At 41.5% G+C, this 21542-nt stretch overlaps 1 protein-coding gene across 1 annotated transcript; it reads right to left on the reverse strand.

Annotated features, from left to right (window-relative positions):
• Positions 1–524: 524 nt before the first annotated feature.
• LOC127379370 (transmembrane protein 151A) lies at positions 525–21398 on the reverse strand. The gene is made up of 6 exons (XM_051428867.1): positions 20714–21398; positions 10931–11269; positions 9921–10055; positions 9417–9556; positions 9270–9309; positions 525–8499 (listed from the first exon to the last, which is right to left on the reverse strand). Exons 1-6 carry the CDS (start codon positions 20780–20782, stop codon positions 7285–7287), a joined length of 1938 nt encoding a protein of 645 aa, XP_051284827.1. The 5' UTR covers positions 20783–21398; the 3' UTR covers positions 525–7284.
• Positions 21399–21542: the final 144 nt, after the last annotated feature.

A 21542-nucleotide genomic window follows, 5' to 3' on the forward strand; every position in this document is an offset into this window, starting at 1 on the left:
CCCAGATCTCCAACCACATACAAAAAAGAATAGATATACTCTCTTACCAAATGCAACTATTATTTTGTATGCACACAAATGATAACATTTAAATAAGCCTGCCTAGTAAATCTTTGGAGGGCTCCCTCCTGAGCCAAAGAAGACAAGACCCTTTAAGGCAGTCTGGAATTAACAGATAGATACAGTGTATTTAATAATTGTTTTAATCTGCAGTAGTAGGCTTGCATTATTTTAATCTACAGAAAATGCCCCAGCAGCAGTTAATTTACAGTAAACAACAGAACCGCAGGGATAAAATATCAGGTCAGTTCTGTAATACACATCCTGTTCTCAAAAGATATTAGCAACATAAACTGCTTCAGCAACAAATATGTAACAGATCAAATGGTTAATGACATTTTGAAAAGAGCTGGAGAGGTCAAATAAAATAAATAAATAAATAAATAAATAAAGAATATATATAGTAGGAATTATGTAAGAACTGAGAAAATAAAATTGGGTTAAAAATCCCACAAGACAAAACCTTGGTATCCCAAGCAGATTGACTTTATTTGTATCTTCCATGATAATTAATTGTCATCATCATCGCCAGGATCCCATCAGTTAACAGTGTTATTGCCACCAGCTCCATTACCTTCACTGTCATCATCCACTCAAATGAAATAATTACATTATCTTAAACAGGCCAGTGACAACAGCTATAATCTGGTGTGATATTGACAATCTCATTATCAGTTACATATTAATTAGCTTAAATACTGAGGACATTTTGCTTGACGGTGCTTGAACAGAAAGCCCATTCCTGGCTTTACACATCACTGTGTAAGACAATAATGCATTGTATGTGACATTATTGTTTTATACTCCATAGAGGCTGCATGTACATAACAACTACATTGTGGTAACAATTTCATTTGTTCGACAGCTCACAAGTAATCCAGCAGCATTAAATATTTAGCAAGAAAAGTAAATGAGTATCCTGAAACGTGATCATCTCGTCTGAGGTTAGAAGTGAGAGAGCAGGGGGGGCGGGGCTTTTACTGCATTGACAAGCTTTAATTATCGCTTTATTGTCCAATGATGATACTTAACTAACAATCAGGTGACACGGTGCATATTTAATCAAGGTGTTACTGCATCTCTTACACTAATCATGACCACATTTTTAACTACAATCTGACCCTCATCATGAAATTAACACTGACCCAGACACTGATTATAACTGACACTAATGCACTGCCTTAAGCTGTGATTATCAGCATTTGAGTTTTTACATACATGGTGCTGTTTTCTATTGTCTTTTGTGCCCAGTTCAGGACAATAGACCACTGCTTAAAAGTGGTGTCTACACACACATTCATTATTCCAGTGCAAAAAGGCTCAGTACAGGTATAGTACAGTTTTTGCACAATGGAAAATTGCTATTTATCATTATTAAAAGAGCAGAAAAAAATGTGTGGGTAATAATAGACAGTAATCTTGGCTGTTGTTTTTAGTTCTGAGGGAGACTTATATAATGCACACAAATTCACATTAAAGTGTCTGAGGTCAGAGGTCAAAAGAATACCCTGAATTCTGTTTTTGGTTAAATTTATGGTCTTTGGAAATTGCAGTTTGGCTATTTGGATAGTCCAATGTCAATAGTGCTACAATAACTGTGCGTGAAACATCGTCAATGCATCACAGATTTCTATTCGTTACCCGATAGTTTGTAGTATCCACATTAGACTAACCAAGTGTTTTTTGAAAATGAAAACTGAAAATGCAGCTGGAATTCATGTGATTTCAAGTCAAACCAATTCTAAACATGTTTTTTTACAGTGTTTGACAAACTTGTTATGACTACTCGACTCACCCCATGACCACAAGAGAAACAGTAACAGTATTGACAACAATACATCGGTCATAATTGCTAGAGCATTTTATAAGATAGTCAAGTGATGATGCTGATAAAGAGGTGGAAAACAAATAAAATGCATGTGGTAACTTTGGGCACGACAAAAAACAGATGTGCATTTTGGAGTGGTCTTAACGTTGATCACAAACCAAACCACCTTCCTCTCTTGTTTTATTCGTAGTTTGTCATATAGAGCAACACAGCCAGACAATGAATTACGCAGTGGAAATGGAGGCTCAGTCACAAATTGCCTTTATCCAGCAGTGCTGTCAATTCAATGACTGAAGCTCCCATTGCTTGTGGTTATAAGTTCAGAAAGCTGCTTACAACACATACAAGTCCGGCCACAAAGCAGGGATATGGGCGATATTGCTTCGAGACACATTCAGTCACAGTAAAAGTCAAAATAATACGATCAGTGGAGGCTTAGAAGATAAATGCACAATCACGTAGGACTGCGCTGCTCTCTGCAGGTTTAAACCTCCAGGTTGGTTGCATCTCTGCCCAGTGATGTCATAGCAGGTGCTTTCTATCAGCTGCCAAAGACAAATGAAATGGTTTGACATCACTGACTGGGGTGTGTGAAGATGTGGAATGTGGGAACGTCTCAGCCCACAGAGAGCAGAACAGCAGCTGTTTTCTACCCTGTCTGATTCACTGATGGTTTACCCTTTAAATACAGAACCACACGTTGCTGTGTTGTCACGATATATAAGGCTTTGCTGCCACCTAGTGGACAAAAACCCAGTTTGCCAGGTTTAACCAAACATACCGCAATGTATTATACACATTCTGGGTGGATTTAGACATGAGCTACACCTCAGTCATCCAGTCAATGTACAAATCGTTTACATTTTTGTAACAAACGAAATTGTGCATTTTGCCAATCAAGATCACTTGATGAGTATCTATTATTTTTGCTCCTGAGTAAATCCACCCTTTTGTCATTTTATGTAAATGTTTGGTGCTCTAGCACAGGTCATACTACTGCCCATTGTGTGGGCTTTCAGCCACTTGTACCAGCTGCTAATGTGTATGTGCATGTGTGTAAGCACAGGCCTTTTCTTTTCTTTTTTTGCTTTGGCATGTTAATGGATTTTTATGTGTGAAAGAGAGCTTGTGTTGACACAGGAATGCAGCATTAACTGAAATCCTGAGCAAAAAAGTTGGCAACGTCGGACACAAAGGCAACATAGCAGGACAGTTCGATGCTTTCAGTGTGTGTGTATGTGTGTTTGTGTTAAAACTCTGCATGTGTGGGGCTGTTATGGGTATTGGATTTATGTCACACTAGTCTAAAATAAGCTGTTATAATGGCTGCTTTACTGCTGTGACTAAACATGCAAGCACGCATGAGTGTGTGTGTTTGTGTAAGACATCATGGGCACAAAGTTCTCTTGGCACACCTGAAGCGGCTGAGGACACACTTTTGACACACTCTGAGATAATAAAACACCGTATAAATATCCAGTCGCAACACATGAGTGATATACACTTGTCTGTTTTAAATAAATAAATAAATAAATAAATAAGGACTTGCAAGCAAGTATAACTGGGTCTAAGCACCCTACACATTTCAGAGCCAGAGGCTTACCAACCAGAGCTCATTGGGAAACAAAGAGCATTTGTCCTCTTTACAAAAATAAAAAAATGAAATAAAAAAACAAAACTAAGATATGAGAAATTTCTAAAGCTTACAAAGGCATTTGGATTTTAGACATCACTTAAACAACCTGAAATAATGTCTACTCAAGTATGCAGATGATATAAAAGTAGCAAATTACAGACTGAATTGTATTTTCTTGTTCTGCCACTTTTGGTGGCAAAGTATTTAGATAGAAATGTAAAAGCAGTCAGATTTTAAATTGGAGATCACTACTTGTGATTTCCAATTCGTGTGGCTAACTAGCTACATGAACAAAATGACAGAACCTTCCAAGCCACGGTATTACAATGAGACAAAATAACAAACTGAATGATTGGGAGTTAGTGTAAGCAACATGTTGCAATGAAATCAAAGTGTGGTCAGTGCTTTTTAGTGCTTCTTTTTGTTAAGGGACATTAATGGAGACACTTTTATCCACAAGTCAAGAGACTGAGATAATGATAAATAGCTGTAAAAATAATTGTCTTTTAATCTCACATTTTCACTCTTTCTTCCCTCCTGTGGCTGTTTAAGCGAGTCTTTGCTTTTTTCCAGATCTCCAGTCACATAGAAACACTTGTTTATTTCCTCTGTCGGTTTTCTTCCATTAATTACTATGTCCATTAGTTTCCTTGTGCCCAGTTCAGCTTGATGTCCCCCAAAGCTACCGAAGGTCCGTGAACCAGAATCACCGTGTGTGAATGTGTGTCAGTGTGTGCGTGTGTGTGTCCTGTACACCAAACCAGGTCAACACTCATGCTCTACTTTATCTTTCCAGAAAGTTTCATTGAAAGAGCGTTCCCTGCTGCTGAATCCAGGTTGGATGTTTGTTGTTACAGTATCTGTGTGGCTGAGCATATGTTCATTAATGTGTCCATTATCTCCATCATTTCTAAAGTGGATCAAGCATCATTTTTGCTCTATTTTCAGGAAACCCCTCGAGTAAGAGATTTCTCTCCATCTTTTTGTGTGCTTTTCATTGTCACGTCCGAAGTAAGCAGATAGAGAACGAGGGAGACCCTTCCAACATCACAAAGTGGCTGAAGTGACCTTTGAAGGGCACTATGCAGGGAAGGTTGAGAAATGTTCATCTAACTACTCTAACTGCTTCTTGCTACTGTAGCAGGTTTAGTGTGCTTTGTAAAATATATGCATCAAAGCACTGATGGTCGTGTTGTCTGTGCCAATTGCCTCTCCTTGGACTGACCAAAACATACTAACTCAAAAGTAGGACAGAGTTAATCCCCATGGAGTCCTGCCTGTGACCTTGTCTACATGTATCTAAATTTCTGTTGATTGACCATGGATCACTGTTTTTTTGGCGATGGCTGACATATTTGCTACATAGCTTTTAGTAGCTGTTATTGAGTCACATGCATCTCTATGCCAGCTAACTTTTACACATTTAATAGTGAGGCGATGTTTCAGAGAGCACTGTTACTTATTTGCAGGTGATTCTTCAAGAGGAGGAGGTAGCAGCGTGGCACGATCTGGCCAAAATTAATCTATCACAGGGCTGGACGTTATTGATTATTATGATCATATTGTGGGTTTTATTTTAATATTGTAATTTTGTTGTCTGCACTAAAAATATGAAGCAATCAAAAGTCTGATTTCTTCTTTTTTTTATTATGAAAATACCAGCTGAGCTTGAGAGCTCAAGTTTTACTTCTCATGCAGTCCAATATTATGGACATAAATGAGATAAAGAGGTGATTTTCTTCATGCCTAAACACATACAGTAGTGTGATATATAGTATACTGATATTGGAGGATGGTTTACTGGTTATTGTAAAATTTTTCTTCATATTGCACAAGCCTACCTTTGGGTACAAACATTTCAACTAGAGCGCAACTACACAGGCATAACTGGTGGAAATTAGCCAAACATTTTACTCTTACTGTGTGTGAAAATCAATATCTTTAAAATGCAATTGTGTCTACATCTTTCGCTTCTCTACGCACTGGGTAAACTCAATGATCAAAGTGCCCGCATCATCTGTTCAAATCTCATTCTGTGTCTTTGAAAATACACAGACATAAAATAGCGAGGTCATCAAAAACTTCACATAAGTGGGAAATATCTGGTTTATAAAATCTGATCCTAGAGGAGAAAACTCCGCCTAGCGGAGATGTGATATGTGGAGTGAGCTGAGATGAAATCTGATCTAAGCATTTGCAGAAGCAGAGAGCAGTGTATCACATAACCACCACTTTAAAAAGGAGGAAGGGGAGGAGCAGAGGAGAGAAGATGGCAGAGGGAAAGAGGAGGGGAAGTTGATGATGGATGCAGTGAATCTATTTTGGTACAACACCCTCTCCCTTCACAAATATCGGTGTTTATAAAAGGCGATAAATGTGTTGCTCAGAACCTTTAACTCACAGCTTTCAGTGCAGAGAGGGGTGAGGAAGGATGAATGAGTACCAAAGAGGTGACAAAATGGAGGGAGGAGAGCAGAAAGAGGAAAGAGGAGCAGGGTAGAGATGCGATTGAACCTCTGTTTATGGATGTTTTTTTTTCTATCAAGCTCCATATCAGTAATGGATAGAGTAGTGGGGGAGCTAATGGAGGAGTGAGGAGTAAGACGGCATGGGGAGACAGGGAGGAAATCAATGGTTCTCCTCTTTTATTGTACTGTTACGGCTGTTAGTGAGATGCTATGTGAAGCTGTATAGTAAATCTTAAAAGACCTGAGAAACACCTACTTTATCATAGGGACCTGTTACTGGGGGGACTATCTGAATGTTACGATTACATTTAAGGTCGGGATTGCTGCTCAGAGGGTGTTTTGTCGGGGATATTGTTTTTCTCCTCCTCTTGAGTTGATCGTTTTTGATCATTCTGTTTTGTGTCTTTTAAGAATCTGCATGAGTATTGTGTCCAGTTTGTATTCTACTTCTGTTTTTCTATTGTTGCTGTGCTGCACTACAAAACTCTTGGATTCCTTTCTTTTACATTTTACCTGGCCAGAAACACATCATTGTTTCCCTCCCCATACTTCCCTACATTGTAGTTTGTAATCCTTTGTGATCCCCTCTGTTGTTTAGGAATTATTTCAACTTTCTGCATTGCATTCTTTAAATAAGCCATATTCTTTGTCCGATACTAACTATTTTGATGTTTAGCAAAACCGAAGCTTTAAGCAGTCAAAATACCCTTTGAAAAAAATACCCAATATCACTCGGCTGGTTTGGAGTCTCTGCACTGCTCTCCAACCTGTTATTTTTAGACTTTGTACACATCCCACTCCTCTTCTTGCATAGATATATCTGGAAATCCACATTCCAAGATTTTCAGTCTTTTTGTTCTTCCCATGTATCTAATCTGTCCCCATCTCTCTCACAATCTCAGTGTAGCGAAGTCTAGGATTGGAGCGATTTTCTTGCCGTCACTCATATTCTCAGACTCCATATTATCTTGCTGCTGCTCTCCCCATCAGCTCTCATCTCCTTCCAAACCAGTGTGTTTCCTGCCTTATTACAGAATACATTCTTTTTTTCCCTTTCAAATCTATTCTCTCCATCGCCACCTCTCCTTTTCCCCTCTTTCTTGGCTAAATCTATCTTCCAGACAGCTGTTCTTACCGCTCATGTTTTGTTTTGACTGAATCATTTCATATCTCATTATCCCTCATCCACTTCTCCTCGATCCACTCTTTTCTTTCTGTTCAGTGCGTTTTTTTAATCTCCCTCGGCCTCTGCCCATACTTTCTTGCTCTTGATGTGTTTATTTTTCTGATCGTCACATGTCGTCTCCAGCGTGGCAGCTCTCCTCTCCGTGTATAATGAGGACGGGAAAGAAGAATGCGTCCTGGTAGGATGGGGGGCGGTCCCTCCCTCCCCCGTCACCCTCCCTCACCTCGCCTCCCCCTGCACTGTCTTGCTCCACTTCTTCATCCCTCTCGCGGCCTCCTCTTCCTCTGTCTTCCCTTCTCCTCACCTCCTCCTCCTGCTCCTCTTCCTCGTCGTCATCATCCCCTTCTCCTTCTAGCACACCTCTGGTCTCCTCGTTGTCCTGTCTCGACCCTAACCCAAGGAATCCACCTCCTCCTCCACTACCTCCCCCACCTCCGCCTCCTCCTTCTTCCCTACTTCCTCCCAGGCCTCCTCCCATGCTTCTTGAATGAAACAGGCTGTTCTGGCGCCCCCCTCCGAGTCTCCCTAGAGAGAATCCACTCCGACTGAGAACCAACCTTCCTCCTATACCCCCACTTCCCTGCCCTGCTGCCCTGATACCTGCCACGGTAGCGTTCAGGAGGGCTGTGGTTCCCATCGGGGCCCTTAGCCTGGAAGGAAGACTGGAACTCGACGTGGTCCTCCGACATCTGGGACAGCTTTGGAGGAGGTAAGCTGAGTTGAACACCACAGGCAGAGCTAGAGGAGGGGGGTTGGTCCCCTGGCTGGGGGTGGTGCATGGAGGCCCAGAGATGGGCGTAGAGGCGGTAGGGTTTGACCCCCCACTTGTGTCCATGTCCATAAGGAGCGCTTCAGAGTAGCTTGGCACCATCTGTTGGTTACAGCGGATGTGCCACTCCAATTCTGTCATGTCCACTGTGTTGACCCGAGAGATGGCTCTGTAACTTGTCCCATTTAGACCAATTCCAATCCCAATTCCCCCTGGGTGGATTCCATTCTCAGTCCCTCCATCAACCCCATCCCCTCTTCCACCCGGCCCTCCTCCACCACCTCCTCCACCACCATCCTCGTCCTCCCCAAACAGCTTCTCCACGTGGTAGTGGACATACGCTGTGCGATATTCTGACACAACCCGCAGTGGCCACGACAGGAGGAAAGCAGACGCCAGCCAGAACACCCTGTGCCTAGAAAACCACGGCTGGTGAGTAGGATCTGGGAACGCCAGGATGTGTTCACGGAAATCCACGTTCTTCAGGTGCATCCCTTCTCTGGCCTCCATGTAGTCGTCAAGCCCCTCGTTCTCCCCAAAGAAGCGTGCTCGCTTGGAATAAGATTTAAAACACAGAACACATTTACACATTTATTTAAGAATTAGCACCAAACAAAGCAGCATTTCCGAGGCCAAGGAGCATATCTTTCATCTACATTAGTTTGTGGAGTCACAGTTAATTTAAAAAAAACATTAAAAAGAAAAAAAGGATGTCCAGTGTGTTTTATTTCCCCCAGGGGGGAAACCGGATGTGACGGAGTAATGGTGTTTCTTTATTTCCTTGTCTATATGGTTCATCAGCTGCCCTCCATCAAGTATATATTTAAGGACCTTTTCACAGAGTTCCCATAAAAAACTAGTATCAGTAAACATCACAATGTCAGCTGGAGACAGCATTTTCAACAAGATCATGGAGCTAACTTTGGATTAGCTAGCTAGCTACAGCTCAGACTGCCAGTGACAGTTATCATTTCAGACGGCAAACCCAATGGTCGCTGGCTAGAAAGAAGTAGCCTGCTTTTGTCTCTCTAAAACCAAGTACAGACTGCTTAAAGAAATCTGATCTTAAATCTGCCATTGTTATCATTGTGCATCATTCTGCATATGTGAGTGAGTTGAAAGCTCTACAGGCGTAGGGTCTGTAACTATGGGCGGCAGGGATTAGGGAACAATTTTATAGATTACAATGAAATGACTGGATAAAAATCATTAGTTGCAGCCCTCATAAGAATATAATAATTAATATAATATATTATATATATATATATATATATATATATATATATATATATATATAGTGTTTTTTTTAAATCACATCTTACCTGGGTGAGGTAGGCAGCTTCAGCACGTGCACTGGAGAAACTAAAGAGTAGAAAAATTTGAAAAATGAGTAAAACGTTTTACCCCCCACAATAATAATGTTAAAATAACTTCCCCACCATGTTGTGGGCAGTGGTTTGGTGTCTAACCTGAAACACTTGGTGAATCGCAAGCGAACAGCAGGGTGCAGTTGCAGGTCCAGCAGCTCCTTTGATACGTCTTTCACCCCATAGCGGGCGTAGTCAAACTCTGAACTGGAGGCGTGAGTGTTCACCCGCTCGTGGTAGACCTGAGGAAGGAAGGAGCAGGGCATAGATGGAGGGAAAGAGTTTCATGGAGGAGGATGGACAACAGATGGAAAGTTTGAGAAAGGAAGAATGAGGTTATTGGGAAGACATTTTAACCTTCATATATGTTTCAGCATCAATAAAGCATGGTTACTAAATAGAATTATATTTTTCTTACTGCACACAGCTGTTTGCACACAGCCCCGCAATATTTCACTATAGGAGAAATTAAGATGTGCATAGCAGTTATTTTTAAAGTTTACGAAATTAAAACGTAAGTTTTACAGTGTAGCTATTAACAGTATAAAAAGAAACGAGTGAACGAGAGAAATCATTAGTATGTGTGTTAGGAAGAGGTCCCCTCACCTGTGTGGTGGTATATGCATCTCCGTTGCGGTATCTTGTCACTTGTCTGGTCCTCCTCACGTAGTGATAGCTGATGGCCTTCCACCAAATGCAAGGTGTGGCCTGCTGAAGTCTCTGCACACGCTCGTACACTTCCTGTGTCAAAGAATGAAGGAATAATCAGTTAATTAATGTCACAATTAAATTAAGTCTAAAACTGAGTTTGATTTTGGAAACATTTCCCCTAAACAAACCTGCTAAAAATGAGAATGAAAACAAAAACGAACAATCTAAAATATAAAGCTGCAGCACTGCCTGAGCAGTTCTTGCAATGGCAGTATCAGCATAAACAATTAAGTTCCTATTGTTTGTGTACAGCATAGTTAAGTCTGTGAAATCTGGTGCAAGTCAGGCCCAGCCATGGTTGTTCATGTTGTTATGATTTGTTTTTGTATTCCCTGTTTAGAGCTGTCTTAATCATAGGATATGTGCCCCCTGACAGTCTGGACTAATGTAAAATATATTTTGTTTTTGGCCACGGCAGATAGCTGAGATGAACAGTAAGCACTTGGAGCAATGTGCTCCTGCTATTCATGATAATAGGCAGAGTAGAATACACAAGAGATAGACGGATGCCCCCAGGTCAACTTATTTCCATATGACTGGCCAAGTATTTTTCCCCGTATTTTTCCCCACACTCAGGTAGGATACTGAGAGTAAAACAATGTTCTCTCCTTGTGAAACGTTAACATTTCTGACAAAACTTCTCCTGAACAGCAACTGGGTATGCAGACATTCACTACAGCATCATTTTATTTATTTTAGACATTTTGCTGAACAAGACATTAACACTGAACCAGTTTCAGTGAGTAAACAGATTCTGCTGTGTAGCTCAAGGTCATAGACCTATTGCTCGACTCCTCCTGCAGCAGCAGACTTCAGTCTGTTGGGTGTCAGGTTTAGATGGTTTTTCAAGCTATTAGACCCTCCTTACTCAATGCTAAATACAATGCAAAAACTAGTTTTCATACCTGGAATTCAGCATGGGCCAACATTGCCGTCTTGGAGAAACAGTGCCAACACTCCACCAAGTAAACCACATACAGCATTGCCAGGAAGGCCAGGGGGATGTAGACGTAGCCACTAGAGCACGGACTCTCCAAGTGCAAGATGTCATTATAGTAGGCCGCCGAGGTGGCGTCGTCGTCAGAACCAATAGGTATGGAGGAGGAGCCGAGAACGGGTACACGACAGAGAGCGCACCAGGCGAGCGTGGCAAAGCAGCCGTACATGAGGAGGGTCAGGAGGAGGCACTTCCAGTGGGACTCCCGACACAGGGAGGAGGCCAGAGACTGCTGGACTGGCCTTTGCTGTGGGGACACAGAGTGATGAGAGATTAGATGTTAAGATGCTGCTGGAAGGAATTATGCAAAGTCTGCACTACTTTTCTGCATTGAAAAAGTAATAAATACACTACCCTTGAGAAAGTTTTAAAGGGACACTCCATCAAATGTCCTGAGAGTCAATCTGCTAGTCATGGGAAGTATTATGAGTATATTTTAACAGGAAGCCTGCAATACAAACTGAGGGGCATATAGGTTGAAAAATATGGGTAATTACCTTCCAGGGAGAGTCTAACAAAAAAAGCCACTGCATTGCTTTATGGGAATTGTAGGATCCAGTGCTTGACCCATACTACTAAAAGTGAGTGGATCTCAGTCTCTGCTACACCAATTTCAACCTTACATTTTAGACGTGCTAGCAGTGGCAATGTGGATCAGTCCACCACTTAAAGCAACCACTGGATGGACTGCCATAAGATTTTACACTGACGTCATGGTCCTAATGACTGGATGTGATCTCGTCTTTGCATTTCAGTGAAATGTCTCAACAACTATTGGTTGCATTGCCTTGAAATTTACAGATAATCAGCCTGCTAACATTGTCACTGTGAGCATGTTAGTATGCCGATGTTAGCATTTAGCTCAAAGCATCACTGCGCCTAAGTACAGCCTCACAGTGCTGCTAGCATGGCCGTATTCTCTTGTTTATTTGGTGTTCCCAACTTTATGGTCGTGCAATAGTATGTAACTTACTCTTTTAGTACATTGGTTAAGTCATTATTACTTAAAATGTCCCTTCCCATTAGAGTGTTAAGGCATGATTACATATCATTTAGTGCTTGGCTTTTGAGCTAACCCTATCCTATCCAATGGCTATAAGAGATGTTTAACATTTTTTACACGAACTTAGCAAACATTAGGACAATGAGCACTTTTACTTTAATGCTGATACTTTTAGTTAAGTAAGGTTTTGAATGTGGTCTTTACTGTAAAGAGTGGTTTTATTGGACCCCTGATATTACATACTTGTTAAATATTCACTTCTATTTCTATTGTACATTTTCAGCTATAGTAATCATTAGTAATGCAGTTTTGAAGTTCCCTGCTATTACATATTGTTAATATATAACATTTAAATAAGGGAAACCAACTAAAGGCTTTCCAAAGCTGTTTTGCTGTGATAAATGAAGCATAATCATTTGTCCATTAAGCAAATGTATATCGGTTCCAAATCTTGGTTATCAGTCTCCTTGATTACTAATAATCAACCATGAAAACATGTCGGTCCACCCCTATTAGCCACATATTTGGTGAAACCAGTCTGAGGTGAGCCAGTAGGTCTGACAAATTTCTATGTTCTCATGTTGACAGTAAAGATAGTGAATAATACAGTATGATTCACAATATTAATGTTTAATAATGTCTGACAGGTGAAATTGACTGCAGCTACAGTGGTAATGGAAAGAGTTTGTCAAGAAAGCAACACAGACCCCCCCTCCCCCCAGCCAGTTTTTAATAATTATAACCTTCCTGTTTGGTAAACAGTGTCGTATTTCAGAGCAAGTGTGTAAGTTGAGGTCTTGACCAAAGGAACCCATTACACCACCCCTTACCCATCATAGGTAAGTGCTACATACCCCCCCCACCACACACACACTATTTATGCCTCTCTCTAAGTGCACACTTTGGCACAGCCTGACTTGCACTGTGAAGACATCATATTACAGTGCACTCAAACACACACACACGCGCACACACACATTAGATGCAAAGACAAAGATGGTCTAATGTGCCCCTCTTCTCTCTCGTCCTCTCTCTCTAACCTAACCACGCACACGCTGACATGCACGTTGTCAGCGTTGTAATGCAGCCAGAGGAGAGTATGTGAATAATTTAGATGAGAACGATGCTTCTAGACTGTTCTCTAGCTAACTGACTCCACTCCGACATCAGCAGCATATCACTGCTGCTTCGATTTGTATGTGTGAATGAGGGAGGGAGGGATAGAGAGAAGTGAGAGATAGAGGGGTGGTGCCAAAAGAAAAATGGCTCATGTATGGTGTATGTCGTAGACACACAGAGAGGGAGTTAACGCACACCTGTATGGTTTCATGTGTGTTTCATGTCTTTATACTTGCATTGGCCCTCTCCATGCTGTTATCATCTGCCTCGTGCTGAATGCGACAAGGCAAAAGAGCAGCAAAGCAGATGACAAAAAAAAAGATGGGATGACACCAGTGTCCTCTCTTTCTCTCAGCCAAGTCTGCCTGTCCTGTCAGCACACCCCCCTCCTCCCTTCCCTCCCTCCTTCAATGCAGCCACAATTTGCTATCCACTTGCATATTTGGCTGGCTGCACTACGCACACACACACACACACACACACACACACACACACACACACACACACACACACACACACTCACACACTCACACACTCACTGCCTTGTACTACTGTACGTCAAGGGCAAGTAGTGAAAGGCAGAGTGAAGGGCACCTACACTCCCATCATTCACTCCATCATCTCTCAGCAAAAGCCCCCAAAAAAACATCCAACTGCACACCTAGGGATCCAACAATAGGTTAGATACTTTACTAAGAGATGGAAATTATCATTGGTGCCAGGTCAATATCATATTGTTTGCTCCCTGTCTGCCTTTTCTCTCCATATCCTCCTTCCTTTCCTTATGTAATCTTTCTTCTCCTTCCCTGAATCTTCCCTCCCACCCCCTAAGCATTTACTCTCCGATCTCTACTAAGTCTCTCCTCCCCTTCATCGTCCTCACCAGCATGTCTCCTCTGTTACATCCTCTCTGAAAGTCTGTCTCTAAGTGGATTGATTGGGCTAAAAGTGTAGTGTGGAGAGAGAGGGAGAGAGGGGATGAGGAGCGTGAGAGAGACAGAGAAATGGTCATGAACTTTTCATGAATGCGAGTATGAAAGGAAGGAAGCAAAATGGGGGGGGGGACTAAAGACGTGGCAGCAGCGACAGACTGCACCTCTCTCCAGGGAACTCCGCTGCCAAAATCCGTCCTTCTCATTCTCCTCCTGCCCTGCCTCTCTGTCTGTCTATCTCTCTCATTTTGTCTTGCTTGCTCTAATTCTCTCCTGTCCTTTCCCTCTTAGCTGCTGTGGATAAATGTTGCCAAAAAAAAAGAGAGAATTCTAGCAATAAATAAAATAATAACCTGCACGGCTGACATTTTCATCAAGTCTCTGCAGCTGGTGTGTGCCTAGCGAGAGGGTAATCAGCCCCAAGACAGGAGTCAAATTATTCCTGTATGCACTTGTACCAATCATTATTTGTGAGTATGAGCAGTTCTCCCTCCCACAGGTAAAGACCAGACAGAGAGGAGCTTTTTTCACAATTAACCGGAGGTTGAGTAATTACAGGCTTTTGCAACTACATGATCTTAGAAGCAGTGCTCATAAACTAGAGGGATTACAGATACCACACAAAGTTAAGTCCAGTGTAAACTGTTTTTTTGATGTAGAGTACTGGGAAATACAAGTGCTCTATCCAACATTAACTCTGTATGATGGTGGCTTATTATGGGACTTATATGAGATATTATATGAGACTGAGGGGCAGTTTTCATTATCACAATGCACACATACATAATGGTTTAGTACACAGCAGCTTGAGGTGGTTTATTCAACAGACTGAATCTCTTTTATGGATAAGAAGCAACTTGGATATAAAAGCTCCCATCAACACCTCCTTTGCCCATGTAAGTATTATTTTTAGAGATGAACTGGTTCAACTATTTTGCATCTCGATATCTCAACTCGGCGTATCTGCCAATACCAAGAACCGACCTGATACCAGTGGTCACTTTTTCCCCCCCAAGTTTCGTCACTGTGTGGAACTCCCTGGAATATTTATGTAAGGCCAAGGATTGCTGTTGTACTAAACACTTGTTTTCTTAATAATGGCACTGACATGTATTCACTGTGGATTGGTCATGTCATGGCCAATACCAAAACCGCTTAATAAGATCAGTATCGGCGCCAATTACAATCCAGCAATCTGTGGCCAGTCGAGCTTTGATCTGATGACAATTATGGGTGTAAGAAAATATCAATAGATTTTTATTTTGTTTGGTGATATTATAGCAATCAATCAAAAACACTGAACTGATTTCTAATTAGTAGTTTACGTGCAAAGATTTGTAGCAGTGGTTCATTTTTGGGTTGTGTTTACATCGCCAACTGCTAGAGCAGTGTTGTAAAAGTGTAGTCAGATTTTATGCATGTGGCATACTAAAATTAGATTTGAATTTTACTAAAATTAGATTTTTTAAAAAACACATTATATATAACCCCTGTATCGTGATATGTATCATATCAGCAGATTCTTCCGACAACACATCGTAATACAGGGGAATTGAGCTAGCGAACTAGTGACCAAAGGGGATGCGCTTTAGGCCGAATAAGTAGTTTTTGGTGAACACAACACCTCCTGGAGCAAAACTGGTGCAGTTTTTTTTTGGTTGTGTAATGATCCTCTTTCTGTTTCAGCTGCCTCTGCTGAGCTTGGCTCTTGTGTCGGGCTGTAACAGATCAAAGGCAAAGCTCACTCTCCTTGAAATCATTATAAAAAGAAATCCATATAGCCTAGTCTGAAAGGGTGTCAGCTTTCATTTTTTTCATACTGAAAGTTTGGGCCGCCCTCCTTGCAAGCTCTTTGAACAGGGTTGATACAGGGTGGTCCTTACATGACAAATTCTTTATTAATGTTTCATGAATTATTTCAATCCAGTGCCTTGCATAAAACACACATTGTTATCTAACAAAATGTTGCTGTACTGAAAATAATGATACTTTGGCATATTGTCTCTCCATTCTATATATATTCCTTAGCATCCACAGTCACAGGGGGGCAGCTGACTGAAGAAGAGCCCACATAGCTGACATGAAACCTGGACCACAGGCTGTTTGGTTTGGTTTTTTGGACGTGTATCACACAACTTTGTTTTTTAAGAAGCATTTCAGTGCATACTGTACTGTAGCTATTTCCTGTCTCTACCGAAACTGCATTTGACAGGCCTTTTTCATTAATAGGATTTGCTTCAGCCGGTAAATGTCTCTGAATTCAATCATTGTTCTATAATCTGGTTCTTGCTGTAATGTAGTAGTAGAACTGTGCAATTCTGACACATATTGTTACTGGTTCTTTGTAGTTATGTGTGCACAGGTCAAACCTGAATCTATCATAACTAATAGAAGCTAATGAGACAGTGACAGTGTTAAATTGAACATATATAGTTTATATAAGTAAAGCTTATGACATTCAAGATGATGGCACCTACAATAAGCATATAAGGAGCTTGGTGTTTTATCGTCCGTCTCATCTTACCTACACACAAACACACAGAAAATTACATTAGAAATATCTACAGTTGTGCACTGGGCGGATAAGAGTTTTTTTTTTTTTTTACAAATCCCTCCTTGTATTGAGGTGTCTAGTAGAACGTGTATTGCTCTCTCTCCCTCTGTGTCTCTGCTCATACTGATTCAGCTGGTTAGGTGTGACTGGAGCAGCTATAATTAGCAATCCTAGCATGTGGGTGGCAAATGAAGTGAGGAAGTGAGGGATGGAAAAAAGTGCTGTTGAAGCCTGCAGAGCACTGCTAAAAATGATGTGTCATTTCAACACAATTGTAGTGAGTTGTTTAGGATGTCAGGTTTCTACTACCTGTGCTGAAACAACAAATAAATGGTTAGCACTTGACAGGTTAGGAAATAAAATGTGTCACTGAGCACTCACTGTGATAAAAACATGATTCCTCAGTTTAGAGTGTGTTCAATTGAGACTAATTATCCATCAACAGCAATTATCAGCAGGTAACATGCAGGTCACCGGTTCTAAATGAAATATTACTGAAAGCAGCAGTCAGCATACATGGGAGCCTGAATTCATGCCAGTTACAGTTTTCAAAGTGGAAGAAAGTACAAAAGCATCCACACAAACCTCTCCAACCAACTCCTGCAGCACAATCTATTATTGTACTGTCCATCTGTATTAGTGCTTTCCAAACAGTCATTATTTTGTCAAGGTATGGCAAAAAAAGTGACTGGTAAGTCAATTTTCATATCTTATTTAAGTTTCATGACAGAAACAATAATAAGAGAGAGAAAAGAGCATATTCAGAGCTAAATTTAATACGTATGAGGAAATGAACCAAATCAATCAATCATACTGATGTTTAATGTTACTTTCAGGGATGTATCCATTTACACTGCAGCAGAAGTGCAATCTGATACCTTATTAGTGGCAGGTGGAAATGAGATTTAAGTTGAATGACACCTGTAAAGTGGAGTGATATATTGCAATATCCAAGTGTGAAATAACTGCTGTTCAATTAAATGCGCACTTTTTTTTTTACACAATATGCAAGGAGGAAAAAGATTACCAATAAGTGAAAACTGTTAATTTCAGTTCTAGCTTTGTATATTATTGGGATGTAGTGTGGTGTGTTTGGATGTATTCTCTTTAGGAAACCAGTGGTTTACAGAACACACTGACTGTTCTGTAACTTTCTGTGTAAACCGTTCTTGTATCACTCTGTCCTGTCTAGCAATTGCATTCTTATTTCTCTCATGAAACACAAATTCTTTATTAGTAAACGGCTGTTCTACACATTGTTGGGCAGCTTCACGATGGCAGCCAGGCTGCTGTTATTATTTTTTATGCCTCCACGCTGCATTTGATTCACATTAACAGTGTGTTTACTTTTGTGTGTCTGCTTGCCTTCAGTTTAGGTTTGAACCATTCTATAGAAAATCATAATTATTATTTCTCAATCAGAGTTGGGGTCTCGTTTTCTGTCAATAATTGGGGAAACCATTTTTGGTGATTTAAAGGACTATTTGGGAGTCCTGTTATAGAAGTGGCAAGTATCAGGTGTCAGGGATTTTTGGCATTTGTAGATAAAATATCTATCATACTGCATTTTGTTTTGATGCTATACAGTAAATAGTAGGCTGGAATGCTGAAACCATGGCAACAATTGCTGTCAAACCACTCTATAAGCTTTTGACTATCAACCTTGTCTTTAAAGGTTAAGTTTGGCAATATACTATATTTTTCTTACCAGGAGCAAATACCAATAAAAAGCCTACGTTAACAAACATAAGTCACAAATGAGTAAAATATTTTTTCCTCCGTGTGCCTGTGCAGTTGGCCATATGGTGGAACGTAGTAATGTTACTTGCTGATGATAAAGAAATTAGGATCACTTGGTCTGAAGTAACAGACACGCTAGAGTCATTGTCGTGTGAGCATCAGATTGCGTGCATCAAAAATAGGATTTTATTATTTATCATGTGGCTCTACTTCACCTGTGATGATGCTTGTGTGAGTGTGCATGCATTCCCATTTGCGCCAGAGAGTGAATAAAGTTAAGTGAGATAATGTTTGAGAGAGGAGAGAGGGGTTACGATGATGAAGCTATACACGCCATGACGGGCAAATCTAAAACAGGAAGCAGACCAAGAGGGGAAGATGAGAGAGAGTAATGGAGGCAGAGAACAGATGAAGACTGAATTCATTGCATTACACTGCACTGTCTGCACTGCAGGCATGGATAAAGAGAGAGAATGAAGTGACAGGCATCATTTAACAGGCTTAGTTACTCTACATATTATTGGCCTAGGGGTTTAAATTACCCTGAGCCAATTGCCAAATGCTTAATTCTGTCAATTTTATTAGCCATTTCTTGGTTAGAGTAGTCTTATATGTTATAAAGTTAATTAAGATAGAGAAGTCCTCTTACCACTTATAGTCGGTTAAAGAAAAATTGACTTTCATGCCTTGAAGCCACTCAGGCAAGCTGTTTAAAGCTCATTAGAGCTAAAACGATCAGTTGATTAATCGACTTTACAATCGACAGACAGAGAATCTGTGGCTGCCAGAATGAAATGCCTATGATTCGCTGCATGTTCAAATTTGTTGCTTTTTGTGGCTCAGGAAACCTGTCATGGGCATCTTCTGATATTTCATATACAAGAAATTCATCAAATAATCAAAACTAATGAGAACTGATTAAACGTCGATAAAAATAATAGTCGCAGTCGTATGGTTCACATTTAGAAGAAGTGAAGGTTCCTAGCCTACAGAACAGGTACACATTCTGTCTCACATGTCCAGTCAGTGTGTGACACCAACCCCACCTTTCTGCTCAAACTAACTAAGTAAACCCACTGGTATAACAATGCTAAATTCCTCCTTTACCGAGCAGTGTAGCTCTGTCCTTATATACAGTTACACCGCTTGCACACACAACTCTGCTCTTCTTCTAAGGCTATACACCGTCATCATGTTAAGTAGTGCAACTGGGAATGGAATACAGGATGGCCCACATCCTTATGGTTATTTTTTTTTCTGGCAAGTGACTTACGTAATGTTTTGTCATGCATAGCCTATTTCTCCAGGGTTTTTATTAAAAAGATGATGTGTTTGAATAAGTGATGCTGCTTCCCAACTATAATGAGAATGAAAGTAATAGGTGATGATGAATATATGTTTGAAGACCTGTGTTTGTGTGTGTGTGTGTGTGTGTGTGGGGGGGGGCACATTCATGGCTTCATACTGTAAGTGTATACGTGAACCTTTGAACATGATGCCATTTCCCTGAGTAAGGACTTTCACTCTAATGGTCCAGGAAGCGGAGAAGGACTTCAGAGGAGATGTAGTAGATGCATTGCTGGGAGGGTGTGTATGAGGAGAGTGATATCTGCTAAAGTCTGCCAAACATTAAATAAAAACACAGTGCTGCTGAGTGTTTATATCCCACTATTATAAACGGTAAATCACTGTAAAAAACGGTCTGGTGAAAATACATTTGTATACTGCTTGAGGGTGTTAATCTGTGTTCTCACCGTTTACATTACGTGTCAGAGTAATTTCGGCTAAAAATGTGTGTGTGTGTGTGTGTTTCTAAACTGTGATGTCACCCTCTAGTGTATTTCAGTGGTGTCAGCTGCTGGATGGACATACTCCACCATCCTGAAAAAGACTAAACCAGCTCTCCCAGGAGTAACACATCATACACACGTATCACATCAATACTGTGGCTTTATTTCTAGAGAGGCATTAAGAGTTCCCTCCCCCCTCTGCTTACCAAACCCCAGCCTGGTCTCCATTCATATTAAAGCCAAGGTCCTGTTCCGTGTCCTTGCTCTTGCGCAAGGCATGAAGGACTTGGGAGAAAAAAACGTGACTTCTTCGCGTCAACAACACCAGAGGCATTTTTTTGTCAATGAAAGCCCAGGAGTAGACACAGAACACGGCGCATGATGTAGAGATGAAGGGTTGTTTGGGAAAGACCAGCAATGACATGAAAACACAAAGTGGTTTTTGTAGGGGCCAAATATGCGCAACTTTACGCTAACTGGACTCTCTCTGTTTACGCAGAAACAACCGTTTCCTCACACAGGCACAACAAATATAGAAAATGTCCTTCCTTACCTGCTCTCGTCCTGACCCTTCCTCCAAAATGGGCTCTTCTGCGGTGGCCGTCTCCTCCTCCGTCTGCATTTTCCCCTCTTGCCACTCCTTCCTTCCTTAGAACCGGGCACAGGCAGCTCCCACCCCGGTAACGTCCGAAGGCAGGGACCTCCCCGGCGGAGCAGCGAGCTCGGTCACCCCATCCGCCGCAAGTCGGTATCCAATTTCACGATGGCGGGGCCTGCGGCAAACAAGCATCATCTGCTCCGGATGTCGGAAACCCCCCTCCCCGCTGCCTCCTTCCCGTATTCTTCTCCCGCTGACCCGCTCAGTGTTTGTCTTCTGCCCGCTCCATCCTTCGCCTCCTCTCCGGTCAAAAGCAAAATGTGACTAAGCAGCCAAAGTCAAAGCCCGTCGCACTCCCCGTCAAACCGTATCCGCTGCTTCTGCCTCTCTCGTGATGCTCTGCTGCCAGTGTGCGTGCGTGCACGTGTGCGCGCGCGTCCGACAGCGCAGGAGAGCCAACCCGAGCCAAGGATTTCGCGAGCTGCAGACTCACAAACGAAGAAAGACGCTCGCGAGCTCTACACCGCGCGTTGTGCTTGTGCGAGGAACGTGGAGGGTGAACAGGAGGCACCGAGAGCCGAACATGTCAGCGAGGGTTATTGTCATTATTCAACTTTGTTTTGCACCTTGCGTTGGGTCTCCGTTGACGTCATATAGCAACATCCCCACCCCCCATCTGTTCACCTGAGCACACGCACGAGCGCGAGGCTCCCCTGTAGAGACACGTGCACACTCAGCGGCACGTATCAAACTCCTGCCAAATTAAAATGGGACCAACTGGTCA

Source organism: Dicentrarchus labrax, unplaced genomic scaffold, assembly GCF_905237075.1.
Source record: "Dicentrarchus labrax unplaced genomic scaffold, dlabrax2021, whole genome shotgun sequence".
Lineage (NCBI taxonomy): Eukaryota > Metazoa > Chordata > Actinopteri > Moronidae > Dicentrarchus > Dicentrarchus labrax.

Coding starts and splice junctions, on each gene's coding strand:
- LOC127379370 (XM_051428867.1), bottom strand. CDS start 20,782: ATGCAGACGGAGGAGGAGACGGCCACCGCAGAAGAGCCCATTTTGGAG. Junction 11,270..20,713: donor AAGGGTCAGGACGAGAGCAG/GTAAGGAAGGAC, acceptor GTGTCCCCACAG/CAAAGGCCAGTCCAGCAGTC. Junction 9,557..9,920: donor ATGCATATACCACCACACAG/GTGAGGGGACCT, acceptor TTCCTTCCTCAG/GTCTACCACGAGCGGGTGAA.